The sequence below is a fragment of the Osmerus mordax genome, chromosome 7 (assembly GCF_038355195.1).
Source record: "Osmerus mordax isolate fOsmMor3 chromosome 7, fOsmMor3.pri, whole genome shotgun sequence".
Taxonomy (NCBI): domain Eukaryota; kingdom Metazoa; phylum Chordata; class Actinopteri; order Osmeriformes; family Osmeridae; genus Osmerus; species Osmerus mordax.
Genome location: NC_090056.1, coordinates 11,519,232 through 11,543,331, shown reverse-complemented (window position 1 = coordinate 11,543,331; position 24,100 = coordinate 11,519,232). Strand labels below are relative to the sequence as shown.

At 45.4% G+C, this 24,100-nt stretch overlaps 2 protein-coding genes across 2 annotated transcripts; both read left to right on the top strand.

The window, feature by feature from the left end:
• The first annotated feature begins 59 nt into the window (after positions 1–59).
• Positions 60–15,487, top strand: LOC136945285 (death-inducer obliterator 1-like). Its single transcript, XM_067239036.1, has 17 exons — positions 60–126; positions 970–1,038; positions 1,157–2,168; positions 2,270–2,516; positions 2,621–2,851; positions 3,000–3,174; positions 8,123–8,621; positions 8,910–9,069; positions 9,224–9,340; positions 9,527–9,628; positions 9,757–9,910; positions 10,049–10,736; positions 11,037–11,190; positions 11,325–11,414; positions 11,505–11,700; positions 11,810–15,343; positions 15,426–15,487. Exons 2-17 carry the CDS (start codon positions 984–986, stop codon positions 15,485–15,487), a joined length of 7,476 nt encoding a protein of 2,491 aa, XP_067095137.1. The 5' UTR covers positions 60–126; positions 970–983.
• LOC136945429 (transcription factor-like 5 protein) lies at positions 15,174–23,477 on the top strand. Its single transcript, XM_067239237.1, has 7 exons — positions 15,174–15,637; positions 20,736–21,419; positions 21,500–21,653; positions 21,761–21,920; positions 22,041–22,251; positions 22,380–22,521; positions 23,352–23,477. The coding sequence occupies exons 1-7, from the start codon at positions 15,516–15,518 to the stop codon at positions 23,475–23,477; spliced, it is 1,599 nt and encodes a 532-aa protein (XP_067095338.1). The 5' UTR covers positions 15,174–15,515.
• The last annotated feature ends 623 nt before the right edge of the window (positions 23,478–24,100 follow it).

The window sequence follows — 24,100 nt, the reverse complement described above, 5'->3', positions numbered from 1 at the left end:
GTGGTATCCTTCCGCGCGGTAGGATACGCAACCGGGCACTGCACTCCGCAGTTCCAGAGGAGAAAATGGAAGACAAACTGCGATAGACTTGGTTAAAGCCAATTATCACGAGCGTATAACAAGATTGTAAGTTACTAATGTATCTTCTATTTAAAACAAATTTGATACATTTCGATACATTGCAAATATATGTAATCGCGCATGTATGTATGTGTATTATGCATTATTTGGCATCCGTTCGTCATGTGCCAACTCGCAAAACTAGCTTTGCCTTCCTACTTCTAGCTAGCTAGCAGGCTAGTATATGATGATGGCTCTTAGACTATGACCTGGAAGTGTGTACTGTAAAATGTATACCGTTGTATGTTTACTGTAACGCTTTTAATATTTTACACAATTGGGGACATACAAGTATTTTAAAGCAAGCTAGTGATCAGCTAGTAGTTTTCTGCAGCCTTAATACACATTTTAAGCGACAAATGTTTTGTTTTCAGTTTGTAGGCTAACCTTCGTTAGCTTGGTTGCCTTTTGTATTGTAGGAGGTAGTGATAGCCTTGCTAGCCTTGCGCGTTATGACTAGCAACCAAAAGCAACATTTGTGGTTTGCAAGCTAGAGTAATGCTATTTTAAAACGTTTAATACGGGCCTTGCCGTTCGATTAAACTGTTGAATGACAAAGCAATTCGTTAATGCTCCCACAAATCACAATACTTAAGGATGTTAAACAGTCATGTACGCGTTGTGATTCAGGTCTTGCTCTTTAGTACGCTTGAGAAATAGTCCCCAATGTGTTGGACAACTACAACAGACAAGTAGTGTTACACTTACTAATAATTATTCTTACTCCTTAGTCTTTCTGTTTTTAGGTGTTCTGTCGGAAAGTTAAATGAACAGGCCAGTGTCAATTCAAAGGACTGGTATGTGAATTTTGGGTAATGACCACATTGCTGTCTCTGTCTTGATATAAAGGCAGGTTGTTTACCATGGATGAAAGTATGGATATTGATCCAAATGATGACGTAACGGCTGGTGATACAGGTAAGCTCTTGTTTCCATCTTAGTCATGGTAATGAATTGTCTATTTGCCCTCCAGCCAGATAGAAGTATATGCCCGTTTTAAATCCTTCCCCTTGTGACCTTATCTGTCTGTCTATAGAGGAACATGGTGGTGGTGATGCAGAGGAACCGCTGGAGGTTCAAGGTGCCGACAAGACATCTAGGCCGACTCTCATGGAGTTCAAAAAGACTTGGGGTTTCAGACGGTCAACCATTGCCAGGAGGGAATTTATGGATGAGATTGGAGACCCAGAGCCCAGTCCTCCACTTGTGCGACGGACCAGTGGTCGCCAGGCTAGACAACCATCCCAGACGCCCACAGTTACTCCTAAAAGAGGGCAGGGAGGTCCAAGTGTCGTAGCTGATTTGGAGTGGTCAGCTCCATCCTCCCCAGTGGAGGCAGACCCAGACGCAGAGGCCTGCTCTGGTGGGAGCCTCAATCCCAGCTCATGGCAAGACTTTGGTTCTGCTTTCCACACCGCCTTTTCCCTTTTAGGAGAGAAGGACGTGTCCATCGCTGCCCCTGACATTGGTGTGGGTGGGGATGGGGATGATGGGCCTAGTGGGGATTGTGTGCCAAGTGGGGATTTATTGACTCTTTCCAGTGCAGATGTGATTGCAATTTCCTCCAATAAAGAGGATGACAGCGAAGAACTCACTCTCAAGGAACTCCAGGAAAAGCTGAAGGCCAAGGGGAGTGGCAGAGGCCGGGCTAAAGGTGGGGCGAGAGGGAGAGTGAGAGGGAGAGGGCGAGGTAGGGGCAGAGGGAGAGGTAGGGGTCGAGGAAGGGGGAGGGCAGAGCCTGAGTCCAGTACTGCTGACGAGGAGGAAGAAGTGATATTTGTAAATCAGGTTGAGCAGCAAGAGAGAGTAAGGAGTCCTGAGAAAGATATCATAAGATTTGAGTCTCAAAGCCCCATTCAGCTATCCAGCTCAGACTCTCCAACTGCTGAGACTGACATGGAACAGGTGACAGAAGAAAAGCCTAATCAATTTGATGACGCCCCAGAGCAAGAGGAGGACAGGAACACTGAGTACTCCAGCATATCAGACAGTGATGGTTATAACCCCAATGCTCTTTACTGCATCTGTCGACAGAAGCACAACAAAAGGTGTGTATCTTCCAATATGTCAAGGGACCAAACCATAACCAAGTCCCTCACCTCTGACCTATTGCTAACTCAGTAACGTGATTCCTTGAATTCAACTCTAGGTTCATGATCTGCTGTGACAGTTGTCAGGACTGGTTCCATGGCCAATGTGTTGGCATTACCGAGGCTCAGGGTCGCCAGATGGAAAGGAGCAGGCAGGACTACATCTGTCCTAACTGCAACAGCCGTAACCAGAGCCAGTCCCAGACTCACCAGAGCCTGCCTGAAGGTCTGACACTTCCTACTTTGGTACAGGAAAAGGAAGAGGATGTCCAGAATGAGCCGGTCCATGAAACGCCAGCCTTAAAGGTGAGTCAGGAAGTATGTTTAAATACAAACATAGTAGTCATTTAATTGTATGTCTGAGGTGTCAGTATGAGGTGTAGAAGTCTGAGATGTGAGTCTGGTCTCAGGAGGCTATGGTGATTGAGGAGATGACTAAGGTGGAGGCTGAGACAGAGAGCTCCCTTTCCTGCTGCATTGGCCCTGGGTGCCCTAAACACGCTTTACCAGAATCAGTCTACTGTAGCACAGACTGCATCATCCAGCATGCTGCAGCCACCATGAAAACCCTCTCCGATTCCAAGGAGCCCAAATTGAAAGCACGGCCACAGAGGAAAGCAGCTACCAAAGTCATTCCTAAGGTAACTGATGCCCATGAAAAGATGACATACTTTTCTGGATATCCTAATTTCTTCTAAATGCATCTCAAAATAGATGCTTTTGTTATTTTTATTGCATATTGAGGTTGAGATTGATATTGAGACTAATCTGCAACCATCCTGATTGTAGGGTCAGAGGTCTGGTCGGATGACTAGGACGTCAGCAGAAAAACCTGATGCAGAAACTGTAGAGGAGAAGGAGGAAGAAGAGGATCAGGAAGAGGCCAAGTCATCCTCATCCTGCGACCCTAAACTCACTCCAGTTCAGGCTACTCCCATAGCATCGTCTATGTTTTACAAGGCGTGTATGTATCACTCACTGCACATACACCCCAGCCACACTGAATTATCCTTGTACACGCTCGGTAGTTGTTTGAACGTGAGTCACACTGGATCATTCAGTACTGTCGCTACATGACAAGGGTCAGCAATTGGTAAGCATTTTCAACAAAACTGTATGAGCCATCAACCCTTTAGCATTAGTTGAAATAGTTCCATCTGAGTGAAGTTGTCAGAACTACGATAAAAGAAATGGTACATTAGTTTGGTAATTACGGTAATGCAGTACATTTTATGGTAGTACTTAGTGACAGTAGGTTATGAGCTGTATTGTAATAACAAGACGACCACAATAACACAGCTACCGTGGAGTAGCCTGGAATACCAAGAAATCATGTGAACAGAAAACAACCATTGCAGGGCAAACAAGGTAATGCCTTTTAACAATTAATTTTAATGGATAAGTGAGAAACTTGGGTAGGCCTTTAGACCAGTCCAATTATTCACTGTCAAAAAATAGGTAAAAGTCAGTCGTATCCTGAATGCAAAAGTTAAGGAGTTCAACAGTTACAAACAATGTAAATCTTACTTAAAAAAGAAAGAAAGAAGCAGGCTGCACATTTACACAGCCAGTGGGATGAGGGAAGAAGACAAATGACAAGACGGAAGACGATCAATCCTTATTCCATGGTATTTAGCCCACCTGTAGTCCAGGAAGACAACTTTTCTATACCAGGTTACCTCGAACTCCAGGTCACTATCCTCTTTGATATACTGGAATAACACTGTCATATGACCACAAGTTTTAACTGAGAGAGCATTAGATTAGCGGAGTATGTAGTTAATTACGTAAGGAAGTTTAGAAATGTGTAGTGGCTTTTTAGGAAACATTTTTCAAGGACGTGATCACTTTTGAGACGGATGGACAAGCCAGACCTGTTTTTTTTCACATGAATCCTCTTTAGAACAGAGACAGCTTATTGGTAGTGGTTCTTGAAATTATTTTTTTCCTTTATTAGTGCAACCAGTTATAATATTTACAGAAAGTGGATATTAACATTGTAGCAAGCCACTTTGTAGTTGGTATTTTCAGCTGCATATCTCCTTTCTCTTTATTAATGCTACATCCTGGGCTAGTTTTGTAGTCTTAGGGATTATGTTGCTGCTTGGATTCAAAAGTATCTCATCAGAAACTGAAAACACAGTTGCCACATTTGCCAAGTTTACTGGGTTCTCTCTGTGATACATTTTCCACACTTCTCGACACATCATCCACAACTATTCAGTGCTGATGAGGGATCCTGCACTACATTCACTTTGTACTGGGAAAGTACAGAACAGGGTCACATGGTTGGAACGGAGCTTCCTCACCAAGTCAGCGCTATCTCTCTTTGTATTCCTCCCTCAGAGAGTAGATAGTTCTTATGCCCACAGATGTCACAGCATTTCCCATTTTGGTGCCTACTTTGATACGTTTAGGTAATCATACACAAGCCTGTTTCTAAGGTGGAAGGTTGTTAAATCATTTCTATTGCAACTAATTAATTCCTTTTGGAACCTCTATAGTAGTTTATTGAATCCGAAAGGTTACTTAGTAAATCATTTATAAATAACTTCTTCCATTGTAACTTAAGATATAGATTTACACTTACTACTGCAGACAAACGTGACAAATTAGTTTTGTATTTATTTATTCAAAATGATCTTTACATTCCATACTTTTGTGACCTTTTGAGCACATTTTGGATGGAGCCATGTTTAGGGAAAATGTAGATTGTCCACGGCACTACAACAACAGGATGTCCTGTTGGGCACACTTGATGGGGATCAAGCCCAGTTCCCTGCGCAAGGTACTCTGAAGGCAACATTTAGAGGCTTATGCAGTGTCATTGCAAATGGCAAGTGTCATTGTGTGATTTTTCAAGCCACTGCCTCCGTCCACTCCCTTCCCAACCACCTCCATTAAGTTGTGTCCAAAGTTACACAACCTTGAACTGGTGGGGAGCAAATGCCAATGAACATCGTCAGTTTCTGGCAGGGTTTGCTACAAGTGCTATTGGTCTATACTCAGAGCTGTATCCCTGTAACGCTACAACTTGCAGTCCAAGCGACAACTATGTTCATACATACATCGTGCATGCATGCATGCATACATACATGCATTTACATACATGGACATGCAAACAGACACATTTATGATAATGTAAAACACTGTCGCACATGAACACATGTACACACACTGTGAGACCTGTTGGATCCAAAGGTGTCATAAGTTGGTAAACGGAGACTGGTGAGATGAGGAGGGATTTTCAGCTGCAGCATGGGGCCGAGGAGAGAAGTGGAAGAATGATGAAGAATGCCGATTGCCCTTAATGAATACCACTCAGGATGCCTACTAACAGTGAATGATACGACAATCAATGAAATCTCTATGAAGAGGAGGACAATAATACAGCTGGTCATTGCCAGTATAGCCAGTGTTCTGCTACACTTAATCAGTAGGTTCCATAATTCATGCTCACTGCCATTGCTTTTTTGTAGAGCCTGCTTCATCCTAGAAGACAATAAATAACCACACAACTGTCCTTTAGTTTGGGTATAGTGTGCAGGTGTTGTTTTCATTGGAAAACCCCACGCCATGTTTTATAGGTGCAGTGTCTTTCATCATCTTGTCCACAACACAGGCTTTCTGGAGAGCACGTTACAAAGCTTGGTAGCCATTTCTGTTGTCTCAATCTATTGAAGTATTGTCACATTTTTGGAATCAGTAGTTTGGAGCAAATACAGCAACATCACTTGGAACACGAAGCACTCTTGCACCAGGTCTGTTCCCTTTTTTAATTTTGTTGTGGTTGAGTTTTTGTTTTTGGCAGTTGTGATTTGACTGCTAAATGGACATCAACTCCTATCCCAATCAATGACTGGTGACTGACACCCTCATACCTGTCGTAGACCGGACCAAGACCCTCCCCATACCTCTTACTGAGATTACTAACCATAGCAGAACTACCAAGACTTTTGCTTTACATAGGCAAAGCTTAAGACATGCAAGGAGGCCCTGAGACTGCACAGTATTTTAGTTTGAAGTAACCACATTTCTCTTCATCTTTGCAAGGGGTTGGATCTATTTCTGATCAGGAGTTATTGAAGGTGTGAAGGTACATTTGTGTGCTGCAAAGTTCGTCACATGTGACACACGTCTGCTACTTGTTAGATGGTAAAATACTTGTAGGAGCCTTTATGCATTATGAAGCACAAGCACCATCTACTGGCCACCTCAATAAATCACAATTTATTTTGTCACAGGAATGCAGCCAGTGTGAAGACTAGTCCTAAAACATAAATGTTGAGATTCAGTTACGTTTTTCTCCCAAAACGGGAGTAGAAACGACTGAGTAGAAACACCTCAGATGTATAAGTACCACACAAGCAATGTTGAACTCCAAACAAGACCAGGTAGCAGATTATCAGTCCAGCGCAAGCAGCTCCAGTTGTAGTTGGAGCACACAAACATGAGGCTGTTGAATCTTCAAATGTATTACCAATGCAAATGTAATGAGAATCAAATAATTGAATCAGAGGAAATAACATTCATCACAGTTGCAAGGAATGCATATTTCAAAGGGTTTAGTAAAAACAAATCCTCACAGTGGTCCTTTTCTTCCCACATGCTGTAAAGTTAATGTACAAAATACCTTTCATAGGGCTGAGTGGGTATGAAATCAAAGTCAACAGTCAAGCCCAATCATCACAGTCCGACCAAAAAAAACATACTAATAGTCTTAAGAGTAATGCAGAGCCACCTTAGCTATCACAAGAGCCACTACAGCTGCATTGCATTGACTAAATACTGTCCCTCTCTGCCACGGATCCCATCTGAGTGGAAGCACCCATGTGACCTGGGTTTGGAACACAGGTGTCATGCTAATCTCATCCACTACCATCTCACAAGATAGTCTTATGGTTTGACTATACAACCGTGAATATAAGGGGAAACACACGAGGATGGCGATAAGTGCCTTTCATACTGACAAAATATGATCCACTGCAGTTCACCACCGTCTGCATTAAATGCGTACTTGAGTGTGAAAGGTAGTTGACCATCTTATCTTGGGATGCAGTATTGCAAACCTTAAGACGGAGTCTCAAGCAGACTGTCAACTTCCTCTTATTAAGATCAACACAAGTCACATTATTGAGGTATCTTCAACAATTTAGGAGTATTGTTGAAATAATTCCAGTTGAAATGCATGTTTACTTCCATTTGCATGTGTTCACTTGAGAAAGGAACCAGTCAGTTTGAAGCGACGTTGTGAATCCAGGCCATCCTGATCTTAGTGTTCTAGTTTTAAAGACCCTATACATAAATGTGTCTGCAGGAACAGAATACTCCTCAAATTACTATGCCACAATTACCCACACTATTTACTAAAGCATCACACCATGTTAGTGAAGTTTTATGCAATTTTGTGAACCAGAGGACATCTGCCAGTTTGCTCTTTCAGACCAACTGAAAAATACATATTTTCTTATTTGTGTATTTTTATCTGACAGACCAAATATTTTAAGTACGTCATTACCATACCAGTACGTCTCAGTTGCAAACGTAATGACAACATTACTCCTGATTTACACATACGGAACACACAGCAGTTTTTGACAGACACAGGTCCCACCGTGGGATTGATGACCTCTTGACACCAGTTCCTGCTCTGCTACTCTAGTGTTGAAATTGGTTGTAGCTATCGATTTTAACGTATTTAAACAGGTCAAGTACATTTCACCAAATGAAAAAAATATTACTCAAGCAATACCTCTCAGATAACAGATGTGAAAAAAGTAGCTTCTGTCTGTTGAGTTTATAAGCAGCTTACATATACCAAATTCTGTATGAAATATTTTATTCACAGATCTCAGGTGTCGTGTGTGTGTTCAGGACTGACTCAGTTACCCTGTTATTCTATTTCCTGACAGCCGATAAAGACAGTGAGCAGGTAGATGCTGAGAGTGAGCCAGTAAATCTACCGAGGCAGTCTCAAGATGCCACTCCCTGCTCTGAGAGCCCCTCTGAGTCCTCACCCCCTCTGGGAGGTGCTCCGGGGAAGACAACAAAACCAGTTAATGGTGACAGTGTATCAAGGAAAGCTGCTGTTGACTCAGCGCTTCCTCCTCAACCCATCCTCTCAAAATCAAGTCCCTCTCCAACTCCAGAGACCCCAGGCACGTCAACATCCAGACATCATGACACCGGTGCCCTAAAGATTAGCAAAACCTCATTCATTATCCCCAAGAAGCAACATGAATCATCCCCCAGCTCTGTACCATATTCACCCTCGGCTGGAAGTTTGTTGGCAGAGACTAGGACTCTGCCTGTGTCCCCGGCACCCATTGCCCCCTCCTCCAGACCCTCACAGCCAAACAACCAGGTCAGGCAGAGCATCCAGCGCTCACTCACCAGCATCTTGTTTAAGAGGTGAGAAATAATTTGTTCTTTTAATTGGATTTTTAGATGTTTATAATTTGTCATTTGGTGGTGTCTTGTCTACGTTCCGGAATGAAGGGTGATGGCTGGAAAGCGGATATTTATCTTGCTTGGTTGATTTTATGATTGGTGATCACATTCATAAGACATACAGTATGGGATACAATTTATACAATCTAAAGAGTGTTTATTTTTTGTCACATATTCCCTGTCTGTCTCTCCTCTGATATAATTTGAAAAACATTTGTAGGCTCACAAATTACATTTTAATTCCAAAAGGGTTTGTGACTGTGACGACTTGGAGATGTCTGAAAGTGATGTTGGGAAACTTGTCACAAACATTGAGATGGAGATGTTCGACATATTTCGCAATACAGACAGCAAGTACATGAATAAGTATCGAACAATCATGTTCAACATAAAAGACCCCAAAAACAAGGTTGGTCTATACAGATTAAACTTTATTAGATATTCAAGTTCAGCTGTAATTATAAGTAAAACTATGTTTTATTACAGATCTATATTATTAACTGATGTCTGGTCAGTATACTCATTGTTAGCTTTAGTTATTGGGATTACCTTTTCCCCTCCAGGGCTTGCTGTACCGGGTCATCCGGGGGGAGATCAGCCCCTTCAGGCTGGCCAGGATGAGTCAGAGGGACATGCAAGCCACCAAAGTACCAGAGATCAATACAAAGGTCACAGAAGAGGTACAGAATCACAACACAAGCAAATGTAACAGATGCAAATACATGACAGCACATTCAAATGCTCATCTCTCATGTCACTATTTGAAATACATTTATTTTCCTTCTCTATTTTTATTATTTTTTATCTCAATACGTGATTGCTTGGTGTGTCATTCTCTGATTGCCTATTTGCTGTGTATGTACCAGGAGTGTGGTACTAAAGCCCCATGTCTGCAGCTGAAGCCAGAAATGACCAAGATGGAGCTACCCAGTTTGACTGCAGCTCCTTCCAGGACTAATAGGAACATTGTACGAATCTCCCCCTGAACTTTGAGTGACTTTTAGCATACCTTATCAAACCATATCACTAGTTTTTATAATACAAGATGTGTGATGTTTGTGTTTGCTTTTGTTAACTGAACAACATGTTATTGCAGGAACTGAAGAAAACACTTCCTCCTCCCCTCAAGGCCAGGCCAAATCGACCTAGTCAGAGCACCTCTGTCCCAGACGTTCTCAATTGTATGCTGAAAGATACAACCGCAGAGCACCGGACTCACTTGTTTGACCTCAAGTGCAAAATTTGCACAGGTAAAGTTTATTATTAATAATGTGTGTTGACAGTTCAGTGAACATGCATCAAAGAAACAACTGTTTTTACCACATCAGCGCTATATGTTTATTACAAAGGGAACTTGTTTGAGTGTATGTGTCTGTCCCCTGCTTCAGGTCAGATAACAGCTGACGAGGAGGAGGAGCCAGAACAGAAAAAAACAAAGTTTTCAGCCTCTTCATCAAATAGACCCTCTGAGTCAAATAGAGACAGGCAGCATTATGGCCAATCCTGGATGTATGGAAGCTCCCAGGAAGGAGCATGGAAGAATCCAACAGGGGGTGACTCTCCCCTCCTTGCCCCTCCTGACTCTCCCATCTTGGATTCCCCAGTCTCCCTTGTTATTGATCCCCGTGGCCGTCCATTCTCTGAAACCCCTGCACCTACTTTCATGGATTCCCCTGCTTCTCCTGTTTTGGACTCTCCCGCTTCCCCTATGCAGGATTCACCAAGCTCCCCCATCAATGACTCTCCTGCATCCCCAACACAGGACAACCCCATAGTTAAAGCACCTACCAGAGCCTACACACCAGTAATGATCCCGGCTGTATCTACAGTAACAATCACAAGACGTGACCCCCGAACTGCTGGCAACCGGCCTGCTGCCATGGCAACTGTTTCTTCCACCCCAGCTCCACCCACACCAGTATCCTATGTCCCTGTACGAGAAACTGTGACCTGGACCAAGCCAGCCCTTCCTTTACCACCATCACTACCACCCCAAGCCTTACCCAAATCAATTTTGATGAAGCCATCTTCTTCAGCAGACGCTAGATTTTATGGTACATCAGGATCATCCTCAAGGTAACTCTTCCAAGTTATATTTAGGTTATCATCCATTTACATTTACTCATTTAGCAGACGCTCTTATCCAGAGCGACTTGCAGTAAGTACAGGTACATTCCCCCCGAAGCAAGTAGGGTGAAGTGCCTTGCCCAAGGACACAACGTCATTTGGCACGGCTGGGAATCGAACTGGCAACCTTCAGATTACTAGCCCAACTCCCTCACCGCTCAGCCACCTGACTCATCCATGACTTTCTTAAGCTTGGTAACTCTATGTCCAAGTATGTAGTATGATTGTGGTGTTGTTTTTGTCCTGTAGTGCAGTGAACTCTCATTCCCCTCCTGATGGAGAGACTGCTCAGTTCCTGGCCAAACAAGACATTACGTGGAAGGGTTTCCTTAACATGGTCAGCGTTGCCAAATTTGTCACCAAGGGATATCTGGTCTCAGGCTCTTCAGATTGTCTAAAAATGGTAAGTAATCTATTTTGAAGATTTTAATATACTAAACTGTGTTATACCATCCTCACTTTAAATGATTTTTGAACTTTTATGCATTGTGGAATTTAGTTTGATGTAGATACTCACGAGAAATCTCTTTTGCCCAGGATCTGCCTGATACCATACAGATTGGCGGACGAATTTCCCCTCAAACTGTGTGGGAGTATGTTGCTAGAGTGAGGACCTCTGTGACAAAGGCAAGCACTTATGAAATATTTTTCAGTTTTCTTAACTTTCCTGCATAGAATGTATTTGTTGATTTCTTCTCTTCGCCTGTTGTTCCACAGGAGCTATGTGTGATCCGTTTCCACCCAGCAACAGAGGAAGAAGAGGTGGCGTATGTGTCCCTGTTCTCTTACTTCAGCAGCAGAAAACGTTTTGGTGTTGTGGCCAATAACAGCCGCAGCATTAAGGACTTATATCTGGTTCCACTCAGTGCAAAGGAGATCATCCCCTCCAAACTTCAACCTTTAGATGGGCCAGGTATAATATATATGGAAGAAATTATAATACAGAGAATCTTTTTGTAATGCACATAATTTATATTTATTTCCAGTCTATGTGTAAGTAACTTTTCTTTGCTGTTTTACAGGGCTTGAGAAGAATCGCCCCAATCTCCTGCTGGGCTTGGCAATTTGCCAGAGACCAAAACGTCCCGGAAACTCTCTGCAAGAGGCTGAAGAGAAGAGACCCAAGATTCACATGTCTAAAGATCCGAGAGATACTGGCCTTCCAAAACCCCCAGTTCTTTATGGCTCTGACAAACTGGAAATGTTCCAGCCCTACGACCCAGAGACCCCTATCTTCACCACCTCTCCTAGCTCCCCTCCCTCAATTGGATCCCCATCAGACTCTTCCTCCTCTGGCTCAATAACACTCCCATCTCTTCTGGCTTCGAACAAAACTCTCCTCACCTCTGCCGCACCCCCCGCCTCTGCCTCAGCCCCCATCTCTGCTACCCTCTCTGCAAAGAACACCCCTAACTCTAGTTCACCTAGTGGTACCTCCACTACCGGTACCCACACCAATCCCCTTCAGACTATCCTGTCGACACTGTTTGGAAAAAAAACTAATGACTCTGTAGCTCCAGCTGTGAGTACCTCTCCTGTGGTGCCTGTGGCTCCAGCCGTTTCAGCATTGCCTCTTCCTCCCCCCCCCCCAATTGTAGATCCAATAGTTCAGCAGTATGGACAGAAATCCAAAGTTACAGCAATAGAGGACGAGGAAACTGATTTTGATCGGCCGTATGATCCAGAGGAGGAATATGATCCAGTAAAGGGGTACGGAATGGTTGCTCCGGTTAGGATTCAAATGATTAAGAAAAATACCCTTGAGGAGCCCATGGATGATGGGGTGGCTTATGACCCTGAGGATGAGACCATATTTGAAGTTATGAAAAATCATGTGGTCAATGTAGCAAAAGTCCCTGTCCCAACTCCAACACCAGACACAATTCCAGCCCCAGACCCGACTCCAGCTCCTGTCCCAGCCCCTCCGGCCCTCCCTGGGCCTGTCCCGGCCCCTGTGGACATCCCCCATGTTGGTACTGTGGTTGTGTCAGCTGCAACACTAACTGAGCAACAGCGAATGCTGGAGGAGCTTAATAAACAGATTGAAGAACAGAAGCGTCAGTTGAAGGAGCAAGAGGAAGCGCTTCGCCAGCAGAGAGAGGCAGTAGGCATGTTCATGGCACATTTCTCTGTCTCTGATGCCTTAATGTCTCCTCCTCCTAAATCTGGGACTGCTAACCTGAATCAACCAAATGCCTCAGAGGAGTCTGAAACCAAACATTCTGATGTTTCTAATGACAAGGACAGGGACTCTAGACAGAGCCTGACCATGAAATCTGTAAAGATAGAAACATCCATACAACAAGTCACTGTCAAGCAGGAGATTGAGACAGAAACCCTAACTGTTTCACATGCAGACATGAATAACGTTGAACAGTCGCTTCAGGGTGATCTAAAAATGGAAAAAGATGAGGACAGTAATTCTACAACTGGTGAGATTGAAGACTCTGATGTTGCTTACGACCCAGAGGATGAGTCCATCTTTGATGAGATAAAAGATGACATTAAAGGAGAGAGGAAAATACTGACGCGTGAGTCCTCTGTGTCTAGCTCGTGTCGTGGAGCATCCCGCAGGGACATTTCACCTGGCCTACATCAGCGTGGACTTTCCCATGAGAGAAGACGCAGGGAATCACCAAAAAGGCGGGGTCGTAAACCCAGGGATCACCGTATTAGCCCTCCACACAGACTTTCCCGACATTCACCTGGACGCAATGAGAGGCGGAAGGAGAGACACAGACGGAGTGACAGGGACAGATCAGGTCACAGAGCTCGGGACCACTCTGAACACTCAGGACGTCATCTTCATCGCAAAGACCGCAAGCCGCGGCGGCGCTCCAGTGGCCATCGAAGATCTCCATCTTTAACGAGACAAAAAAATGATTCCACTTCCTTTTCAGCAGGTGGACAAAAGAGGCCCTCTAAGGAATCAGTGGCCCCAGAATATACCTGCCCAGATGGTTCAGATCCTGGACTGCTCACAGAGTGTAAAAACTCAGCCCAGCCCTTTCTTGATAGGCAGCATGAGGACAAAACAAATGCAGACTGCTCTCAGTCTATGCCTGTAGGATCACAACAAGGACTTTCTGAGAACGCAGGCACTCCAATGTCCCATGGTCGTCACCCAGCCCAGCAGCTTGAGGATCAACAACCCAGTCAAAACAAGGTAGAAACAGGCAGCAAGCATCAAAACAACAGAGGAGGGTCCCTTCCAAGGGAAGTAATGGGCCAACTCAATGTCCAGAGTACATCAGAGAACCAGCAACTCTCTCAAGGTCCTTATAATACTGAACCAAAACAACACATTGAGAGATGTCACAGTAGAGAGGCTAAAGGTTCGGACCAGAGGGATGAAGGCATTGGCCTGGATATCAGAGGGGTGCGTCCACTTGCTAGGGGAATGAGAGGGCCGGATAATGAAGGACACCCAACAAGAGGAGATTTGAGATGGTCTGGCATGAGAGAGCAAGACGCCAGCATGAAAAGCACAGACCCAGGGTCTTGCGCAAGAGACCAAGGTGTGAATGAACCTGAAATAAGAATGGCTGGTTTAGAAATAAAAGGCCCAGTTAATAGAGCTTTAGGAGTGATTGGTCCAGGAGCACACTTTGGAGGTCCAGGTCTGAGAAGGGAGAACATTTGCAATGAAAGGACAGGTCAAGTGATGCCAGTCTCAGACTTAAAATTTGGTCAAATGGGGCCAGCCATGAAGGAGCCACACATAGGAAGCCTAGAACCAGAGATGGGATGTCAAGGCTTTAGGAGTACAGAACTAGATGGCAGAGGCCCAGGTCCAAACTTCAGAGGTCCCGGTCCAGACATGAGAAGTCCAGGCCCAGACATGAGAGGCCCCGTCCCTGCCTTCAGAGGCCCAGGCCCAGACTTCAGAGGTCCAGGCCCAGACATGAGAGGTCCAGGCCCAGACATGAGAGGTCCAGGCCCAGACATGAGAGGCCCAGGCCCAGACATGAGAGTCCCCGGCCCAGACATGAGAGGCCCAGGGCCAGACTTCAGAGGCCCAGGATTCAGAGGCCCAGGCCCAGACACGAGAGGCCCAGGCCCAGACACGAGAGGCCCAGGCCCAGACATGAGAGGCCCAGGCCCAGACATGAGAGGCCCAGGCCCAGACATGAGAGGCCCAGGCCCAGACTTCAGAGGTCCTGGCCCAGACATGAGAGACCCAGGCTCAGACTTCAGAGGCCCAGGCCCAGACTTCAGAGGTTCTGGCCCAGACTTCAGAGGTCCAGGCCCAGACTTCAAAGGTCCTGGCCCAGACATGAGAGGCCCTGGCCCAGATATGAGAGGCCCTGGCCCAGACTTCAGAGGTCCTGGCCCAGACTTCAGAGGTCCTGGCCCAGACTTCAGAGGCCCTGGCCCAGACTTCAAAGGTCCTGGCCCAGACATGAGTGGCCCAGGCCCAGACATCAGAGGCCCAGGCCCAGACATCAGAGGCCCAGGCTCAGACTTCAAAGGTCCTGGCCCAGACATGAGAGGCCCAGGCCCAGACATGAGAGGCCCTGGCCCAGACTTCAGAGGCCCTGCCCCAGATTTCCGAGGTCCTGGCCCAGACATGAGAGGCCCAGGCCCAGACATCAGAGGTCCAGGCTCAGACTTCAAAGGTCCTGGCCCAGACATCAGAGGCCCAGGCCCGGACTTCAGAGGTCCAGGCCCAGACTTCAGAGGTCCTGGCCCAGATATGAGTGGCCCTGGCCCAGACTTCAGAGGTCCATGCCCAGACGTGAGAGGTCCAGGACAAGACTTCAGAAGTCCAGGCTCAGACTTCAGAGGCCCCTGCCTGGACATGAGAGGTCCAGGGCCAGACTTCAGAGGTCCTGGCCCACACTTCAGAGGTACTGGCCCAAACTTCAGAAGTCCAAGCCCAGACATGAGAGGCTCAGGCACAGATATGAGAGGTCCAGCACAAGACTTTAGAGGCCACCATTTTAGGACTTCACAGGATGAAAGGGGACATTTAAGCCCAGACATGACCGGGCCAGGGCAAGGCATTTCAGGCACAGACATTAGAGGTCCAAAGTCAAATGTCAGGGACTCTGATGCGAATGCACCTGAGCCAAACCTGAGAAGTATAGGCACAAGAGGCGCAGGGCTAGATGAGAGAGATCTAGGGTCAAACATGACAGGGGAAGGGCCAGTTATCAGGGAAGCAAGACTTGACATGAGGGATCCAGGACCTGCATTGAGAGGTGGCAGAAGAAGGCTTGTTGTAGAACCTGAAGTGAGGCATCGTATTTCAGACATTAGGGCCCCAGGTATGAAAGGTATTTGCCCAGATATGAGGGGTCCAGGGCCAGACATGCTCGATCCAGATCAGAGAAGCCCAGGCCCAGACACAAGGGTTTCTAACATAGAGGACAGTAGAGATCCAGATCTGAGACGTCCAGGGTCCAACAGAATAGGCTCCAGCCTTAGAGGGGGAAGAACAGGATCAGCCATAAGGGAGCCACATATAGAGCTAGAAAAATACGGACGGGATCCAGGGCCAGATGTTAGAGGGTTAGACATTAGAGGTGAAGATAGAAGTTCTAGGCCAGACTTTAGGAGACGAGGGTCAGACAGAGGTGCAGGACCGAGTATGAGGGGACGGAGGCCAGGTAGAGGGCCTGGATCAGGAATAAGGGGACGAGGGTCAGGTAGGGGTCTAGAAGTAGATAATCGAGGTCCATGGTCAGACAGTAGAGGTCCTGTTCCAGATAGGGAGATAATGGGTCAAGGATCACACATAGCAGAAGAAGGGTCGGATGTAAGGGGACCAGGTATCAGAGGCCTAGGTCTAGATATAAGGAATGATTGGAGAGGTCCAGGTCCAAAAATGAGGGAGGACAACAGAGAGCAAGATATAAAGGGTCCAGAACTTCCAGCTAGAAGTGTATGTATGAAGGGGGGTTTGGGAGACATAAGGGGGGGACAAGAGAGACATCCAGACATACAAGGAAGAAGGCCAGACATGAGGGATACATGGGAAGGGTTAGACCCAGACACAAGGGAAGAATGGAGAAGATCAGGGCCACAAACGAAGGATGAATGGAGAGAGTCAAACCCAGAGGTGAAGGATGGAAGGACAGGGTCAGTGGCAGATGCAACCAATAAATGGAGTGGTCCAGGTCTGACTGGTCCTGATAATATCAAGGAGAGGAAAGGTCCAGAGATTAGGGAGGAATGGAGAGGACCAGGTCCCAGAGGCCCAGACCAATGTGGTAGAGACAGAGGTGAATGGGAAGGACCGGGGAAAGACATGAGGGATGAATGGAGAAGAACAGGGCCAAACGTAAGGGAGGAATGGGGAAGGCTAGGCCCAGATGTAAGCAGTCCTGATATGAGAGGCCCTAGCATGCAAGGTAGGCGAGGTTCAGGTCCAGATATGAGAAGTCTAGAACTCCATGGGGGAGATCCTGATATGAGGGATGAATGGAGAGGCCCAGGGCCACACACCAGAGGTCCCTGTTTTAAGGAGGAAAAGAGAGAGTCTTGTCCTCGGAGTTCAGGGCAAGGTCCCAGAGGGTCAGAGCCAGTGCTGTATGATAGAGGTCCTAATTTGAGGGAAGAATGGAGTGCTGAAAACACAAGACAAACAGAAATAGATATTGGAGGCCCATATACTAATGAAAGGAGAGGAACAGTTTGGAGGGATCCTGCAGACTTGAGGAGACATGGGCCATATTTCAGAGGAGAAAGTAAAGGTCCAGAGCCAGCCATGAAAGGTCCAGAAGTAAGGAAGGACAGGAAAGGATCAGACATCAGAGGGGGAGAAAGAAGAGGTCCAGAAGTAGATAGAGGTCCTGACAGTGTGGGGCCCGACATGAGGGAGGATAGGAGAGGTCCAAACTTCAGAGGTCCACGGCCAGACATGGGAGGACCAGACTTTAGAGGCCCTGACACTCGGGAAGATAAGAGAGGTCCAAACTTCAGGGGTTCGGGGCCAGACATGGGAGGACCAGACTTCAGAGACCCTGACATGAGAGATGATAGAGGAGGTCCAAACTTCAGGGGTTTGGGGACAGACATGGGAGGACAAGACTGTAGAGGTCCTGACACTCGGGAAGATAGGAGAGGTCCAAACTTCAGGGGTTCGGGGCCAGACATGGGAGGTCCAGACTTTAGAGGCCCTGACATGAGAGATGATAGAGGAGGTCCAAACTTCAGGGGTTCGGGGCCTGACATAGGAGGACCAGACTTTAGAGGCCCTGACACTCGGGAAGATAGGAGAGGTCCAAACTTCAGGGGTTTAGGGCCAGACATGGGAGGACCAGACTTTAGAGACCCTGACATGAGGGATGATAGAGGAGGTCCAAACTTCAGGGGTTCGGGGCCTGACATGGGAGGACCAGACTGTAGAGGCCCTGACACTCGGGAAGATAGGAGAGGTCCAAACTTCAGGGGTTCAGGGACAGACATGGGAGGACCACACTTCAGAGGTCCTGAACCAAGGGAGGATAGGAGAGGTCCAAACTTCAGGGGTCCAAGGCCTGGCATGGGAGGACCAGATTTTCGAGGCCCTGACATGAGGGAGGATAGGAAAGGCCCAGGGCGAGACATGAGAGGACCAGACTTTAGAGGCCCGGGACCGGACATGAGAGGGCCAGATTTCGAGGGGCCTGGTCTAGACATGAGAGGGCCAGACTTCAGGGGGCCAGGTCCAGACATGAGGGGGCCAGACTTCAGGGGGCCAGGTCCAGACATGAGAGGGCCAGACTTCAGGGGGCCAGGTCCAGACATGAGAGGGCCAGACTTCAGGGGACCAGGTCCAGACATGAGAAGGCCAGACTTCAGGAGGCCAGGACCAGACATGATGGAGGATAGAAGAGGTCAAGACTTCGGGGGCCAAGGACCCAATATGAAAGGCTCAGACTTTAGAGGTCCTGGCACAAGGGAGGATACTAGAGGGCCAAACTTAAAATGCTCAGGGCCAGATATAAGAGCTCCAGGCTTTAGGGGCAGAGGGACAGATATTAGGGATACATCCATAAGTAAGGAAATGAGAAGCTCAGATACAAGCAGACAAGACAAGTGGGAAGAGAGAGTTCAAAATGTCCGGGGTCCCAAAATGTCTGAAGAACTCAGAAAAAACAATTTCACAGCTAACATAGGGCCACGGAGATCACCTTCTCCCGATTTCAGCAACCCAAAGTTTCCTTTATCTCATCAAAGGGGTCATTTTGAAAATCAAAAGGGCGGCCATCCTCCTGGATGGCCTGGCCCTAGTGTTCCTCATCCCTTACCGTTCAGCAGGTCCAGACGCACATCTCCAGGGCATGTTACAGACAGTGTTGGGAAGCCACGTTTAGGTTTTGACAGTCCACTTAATAAATCAGGAGTTCAACTGCTAAAGCATAAAACACCCTTACTCCCTACTCCCACTGAAGCCATTAATCACTTACCACACCACGTAGTTAACAACTCATCCGCCCGCTTTTCAGAGGAGCGAATATTGTCTGAAGAGAATAAAAGAGGGCAAGATGGCATTCATGGGAGGGATTGGAATAGAGGTAGGCAAGTGAGTATGGAGCGAGAAAGTGATAGAGGAGCTATACAACAGGAGGGAAGACAGAAGGGCCCAGGTAGAGACACAGAAAGGCATAGGGAAGAGGAGGGTAAGGCAGACATGGATAAAGCCAGAGCCACAGATTGGAGAGGGAAAGACGCCACTAAAGAAAGTGTAAAGAAACTGAGAGACGGAGAACAGGATAAAAAAGATGATAATGTTAAATTGACAGATATTCCACAAGACACACAAGACAAGAAGGGGTCCTCTTAATTTAGGACTTAACTGCTGGACTTAATATTTGTAAATAAAGTTTTTTATTTTTTTTTGGGGGGGGGGGGATATTATGCAGTGTTAAAGAATGTCAGATGGAGATCCTTCTTTAATCAAAATGTTCTAATGCCTGTGTTAATCATTCATAAGGTATTTTTGTGGACTGTTTTGTGAAACATCTGTTGGTCATTAGCCTTCTTCTGTAAGTCGGTTTGAAGGTAACCAGATAGTTGCACTACAAATTTCCTGAATGTAATTTTATTAAACTTGATTTATAATTTTTCAGTAGGTTATTAGCTCAGCTCAATAGTTACTGAAAGTCAAATGTGTACAGTGTACAGTTTTTTTCCCCTTCTAAATGCAAGAACAGCCCAACTGTCATATGGTTAGAAAGGCCTATTTGTTAAAACTTGTTGAAATGTGTTAAAATGTATGATGTATGGAATGGTATGTTAATAATAAAACATTGGAAAGATTAATAAATGAATCCTTTTTTAATTCTTTGTTGTGATTAGTTCAGCTCAGTAAAGCAAGGGAGGGAATTGTTTGGTACGTGATTAAGTGACGTCAGTTGCTACCCCAGTGGATTCCTGTTGGGTTGACAGTTGGTACAGTTAGGAACGAGCCCACAGACAATATTTGATCGATTTCATGAGATTGAAGACCAAGTAATCAACCCAGGTAGTTGTCTCGTGTTAAATTACTTAGCAAAGAAGAGCAAAATAAGTGTCGTAAATGTGTAGCTGTATGAGAAAAAAATAAGCAAGAATAACTTTATAACGTTAGCCACTATTAGCTAGGTAGGCAAGCATGCTAGTCTAGATGTTTCGAAAACATCAAGTAGCGTTAGTTCCTTGTCCAAAATGTTAATTCAGCTGGAAAGATACAATCATCTTGTTAGTAATGCCTAACAATTTTCAACTTATTTTTAAGCTGTCATCAAGTAATTTTAACATCAACGTTGCTTCTTACCGAACATTAATGTTAGTTAAGGAAAGCTACAGTAGCACTAGCTACTTTTCTAAGTTATGCAGATGCGCGAGGCTTTCCATCAGAGCGGGAAAAATTTACAATGTGCAGTGTACAAGCTAGTTTTAAGTCAAAATGTTTATCAGCTGCCTCACTTTACGACTGAAAGAACATAAAATCAAACAATGTTTTTCTTTGCTTTTTAGGATGTTAACTTCATTTGCTTGCAAAACAGTGCGTATGTCACCTCAGTCAGCGCAGTACAACTGTGATTCTGTCGGCGTGATTGTGAGCCAGACTGGGTGCGTTACGGAAGACCAAGGTCAGATCTTGAACACCGAGTTAAACTTGCTGGAGATGACTGATGTGGAGTACACACATCTTCAACACATCATCCAGACGCACATGGAGTCACAAACAGCTGACCCGGACGGATCAGGAGATTCCCGATTTAACTCAACCATTTTTGCTGTGGGCAGCCCTGCTCAACAACCGACGAATACAAAGGTTGAAATCGAGTACACCGCGACGTCTTCCCATACCACCCCATCAAATTTTCCATCAACATTAACTGATGGGCAGTCCATTTTGACTCACTCAGCCAAGCAAGATCAATTTGATGTTCAGGGGATAAAAATGGTTCTAGTCAGTGATGCTGATGGCATATCAGGTGAAAGGACACCGACCTCCTGCGGGGAAGTCCCAGGCTCGGTCTTGGCCAAAGTCAGAAGTGCGGGTGATACAACAGGAGACGGTTGTGTTGAGCCATTTGTCAATGGTGCCCCTTTACTGGCCAGGCCTAACCCTCCTGCCCGAGTTCGTCTGGAGAAAAGGTTTAACTGTGGTGAATTCCCCAGACAGCAAGATTCACAGTCAGTAGCTCTTACCAAGTAGGTGTTATTATGTCTGTGTACACACAATATGGTACAACCTTTCACAATATTTAATCTATTTAACCCCTGTGTTTCAGTTTTTTGACAATGCTTCAGCATTCCTCAGAAGCACAAGAAGCAGCTATGCATCCTCAAATGCAGAAATGGATGAGATCAGACCGAAGCAATCCCATTGAACTGTCACACTCGTATGGAGGGAGCTTCAACCCCATTGCAGGCTTTCGTGGTCAAGTATGAGCAACATTATAAAATCAAAAGTTGATTTGCAAAGAAATCTTTAAATTTAATTTAATAGTTATTTCTTTGTATCTTGTGATTAACAAAAGTGTAATTCTCAGGGATTTGGTAACACTCATGTGCTTGAAACCAACAAGCATCAAGGATTGATTATCCCAAAGAACTTCACATTCAGCTGCCGTCAAGAGAGAATGAGTGCAAAAACACCCTGCATCAATAACGCATCCCCAACAGATGAACAGGTGTGGGTGAAAGTAGAAAGTAAGTTAATGCTTCTCTGCCTTTAGTTTTTATGCTGATAATATTGCATGTCTATCTAAACCACATTCCATATTATGTAATGCTCTATTTAAAATGTTCCCATTCCTAATGTTTTTAAAGATGATGGTGCTGCTGTAAGAACTGCACTTCCTGCTAAACGGGCTAAAACCCGTGGCCCTCGGAGCCTAAAGGCCACCACCGCCTCTACTGCAGGCTCAGCTGATGTAAATGGAGCTGGAGGGGCCACAGGAGGTACCAGGAAGAGAGGAGGGGGCCCTGTGGAGAGTAGCCAGCGCAGAGAGAGACACAACAGCAAAGAGAGAGACCGCAGGTAACTATGTTCACAACTTTGTGCTACAACAGCTGCAAGTATCCATCCACCCTTTCTTGACTTTCCTACATGCAGTTCTTCAACAGTAGAAAAAGAGCAGCTGGAACAATTCTCTTACTGATGTCTAGGAGGAGAATTCGCTTTTGCTGTGATGAGCTGAACCTGCTCGCACCGTTCTGTAACCATGAGACTGACAAAGCCACGACCCTGCAGTGGACCACCGCCTTCCTGAAGTACATCAGAGAAGTTTATGGAGATTCCATCAAACAGGTGAGACGAGACACTTTGCTTGACTGTTATGCACCAAGTGTCTTGTTTCTAGGATTGGATTAACAAGATAGTAAACAATGAAGCTGGCTTCAATAAAAATAAATGTGCTGCTCGATCACAGCGTGTTAAGGCGCAGAGCATAGTGTACAGTCATGGCCATAAGTTTTGGCAATGACAAATGTGTTTTGCAAAGTTTGCAGGTTCAGTATTTGAGGAAAATGTTTTCACATGTTTCTATAGAATACTGGAATACAATAAGGCACTTTACTTTTTTTTTAAGCTTTTTTGGGGCAAAAATGTTCCATATATGCAAATAGTCCCCTCTTTTACAGGAGTCCACCTGCTCTTAAAATCCAATCAGAATGATAGAGTGATTTCACCTGGCTAGAACTAGTTCACACTTTCCCCTGTGCCGATGATATGACTTACTGAAATTATGTTAGCAGTCATTTTATGCCAAGGCCCAGCAATCTTTGCAAACACAAAATGTATGTCGCTCCCAATACATTTGCCCACGGCTGCTGTAGTCACTTGGTGTGTTGCACAGCAGTGTACATAAACAGCTAGGTAACTTTACATCACATACAGTTGTTAGCTCATTGGTTGTTCTATGAAGTTTGAGCTTTGCGCTCGGTGGCAGTTTTGAGCGCTGCGCCACATCGTGGGTAGCAATGCCAGTGCTCTCCCTGTAGGAAAACAAGAGTACAGCCAGCTCAGAGCACTCTTAACTGATCATGTAGGAGTACCTTAGCTCACCCGCTCTTCATTTGAAGTTGACTTATTACCCTGAGGAACTAAATCTATTCTCATGTGGTGACCTCTCCTTCCAGGAGTTCCAGAGCACATTCTGTGGAAAGACTGGCCTCCGTCTGAAGCCCAGTGGTGTCTCCAGTCAGATCTTGGTCCACCAGGAGACAGCAGAGACACATAGTGCCCCACAGGCGGCAGAGCAGTGACCCACCAGCCTACAACCTACAGTTTTTCCAACAGTATTTAACTACCATTCTATTTATTACTAATTTATTTTAACCTCCAGTAACTTTGTTCCATCAGGTATGGCATTGGGATGATATCTGTTCCACAAAAACATCAGGTATTGCCAAGGTCACATATGCTTATTATTTGTGTGTTTTGAGGGGTAGGAGGATGTAATGCGAGTGTGATTTTTTTTCCTCATGACTCATTGTTCTACCTCTTTGACAGGACAAGTAGGGCACCATTAGTACACAGTATTTGGCCACCAGTTTTCATTTTTTATTATTATTAATTCACCAGCCATTTGTTAATCATTTCCTGTTAAAAGAGTTATTGAATTTGAGTTTTGTCTTCAAACACATTAATGACAAGGATGTAATTTGGAGGTTTTTGAAGTTTTAGACCATGTATAACATTCAAGCATGGTTGTCTTGGATCAGGTTACTGTGTGGGAAAGAGACAGATGTCACTTTTTAAACAGCTTTATATTATTGAGATTTTTTCAGAGCTGCAGTGTTTTGCAAAGCCATACACAGATGGCAGAAGATGAGCTACACACTAGAGTTAAGTTTGTAAATGTAATTCTGTTATATTTGTCATGTCC

Coding starts and splice junctions, on each gene's coding strand:
- LOC136945285 (XM_067239036.1), top strand. CDS start 984: ATGGATGAAAGTATGGATATTGATCCAAATGATGACGTAACGGCTGGT. Junction 2,169..2,269: donor CGACAGAAGCACAACAAAAG/GTGTGTATCTTC, acceptor ATTCAACTCTAG/GTTCATGATCTGCTGTGACA. Junction 15,344..15,425: donor CCCTGCCCCAGATTTCCGAG/GTCCTGGCCCAG, acceptor CCCAGACATCAG/AGGCCCAGGCCCGGACTTCA.
- LOC136945429 (XM_067239237.1), top strand. CDS start 15,516: ATGCCCAGACGTGAGAGGTCCAGGACAAGACTTCAGAAGTCCAGGCTC. Junction 21,654..21,760: donor TTGCAGGCTTTCGTGGTCAA/GTATGAGCAACA, acceptor TGTAATTCTCAG/GGATTTGGTAACACTCATGT. Junction 22,252..22,379: donor AGCAAAGAGAGAGACCGCAG/GTAACTATGTTC, acceptor ACTGATGTCTAG/GAGGAGAATTCGCTTTTGCT.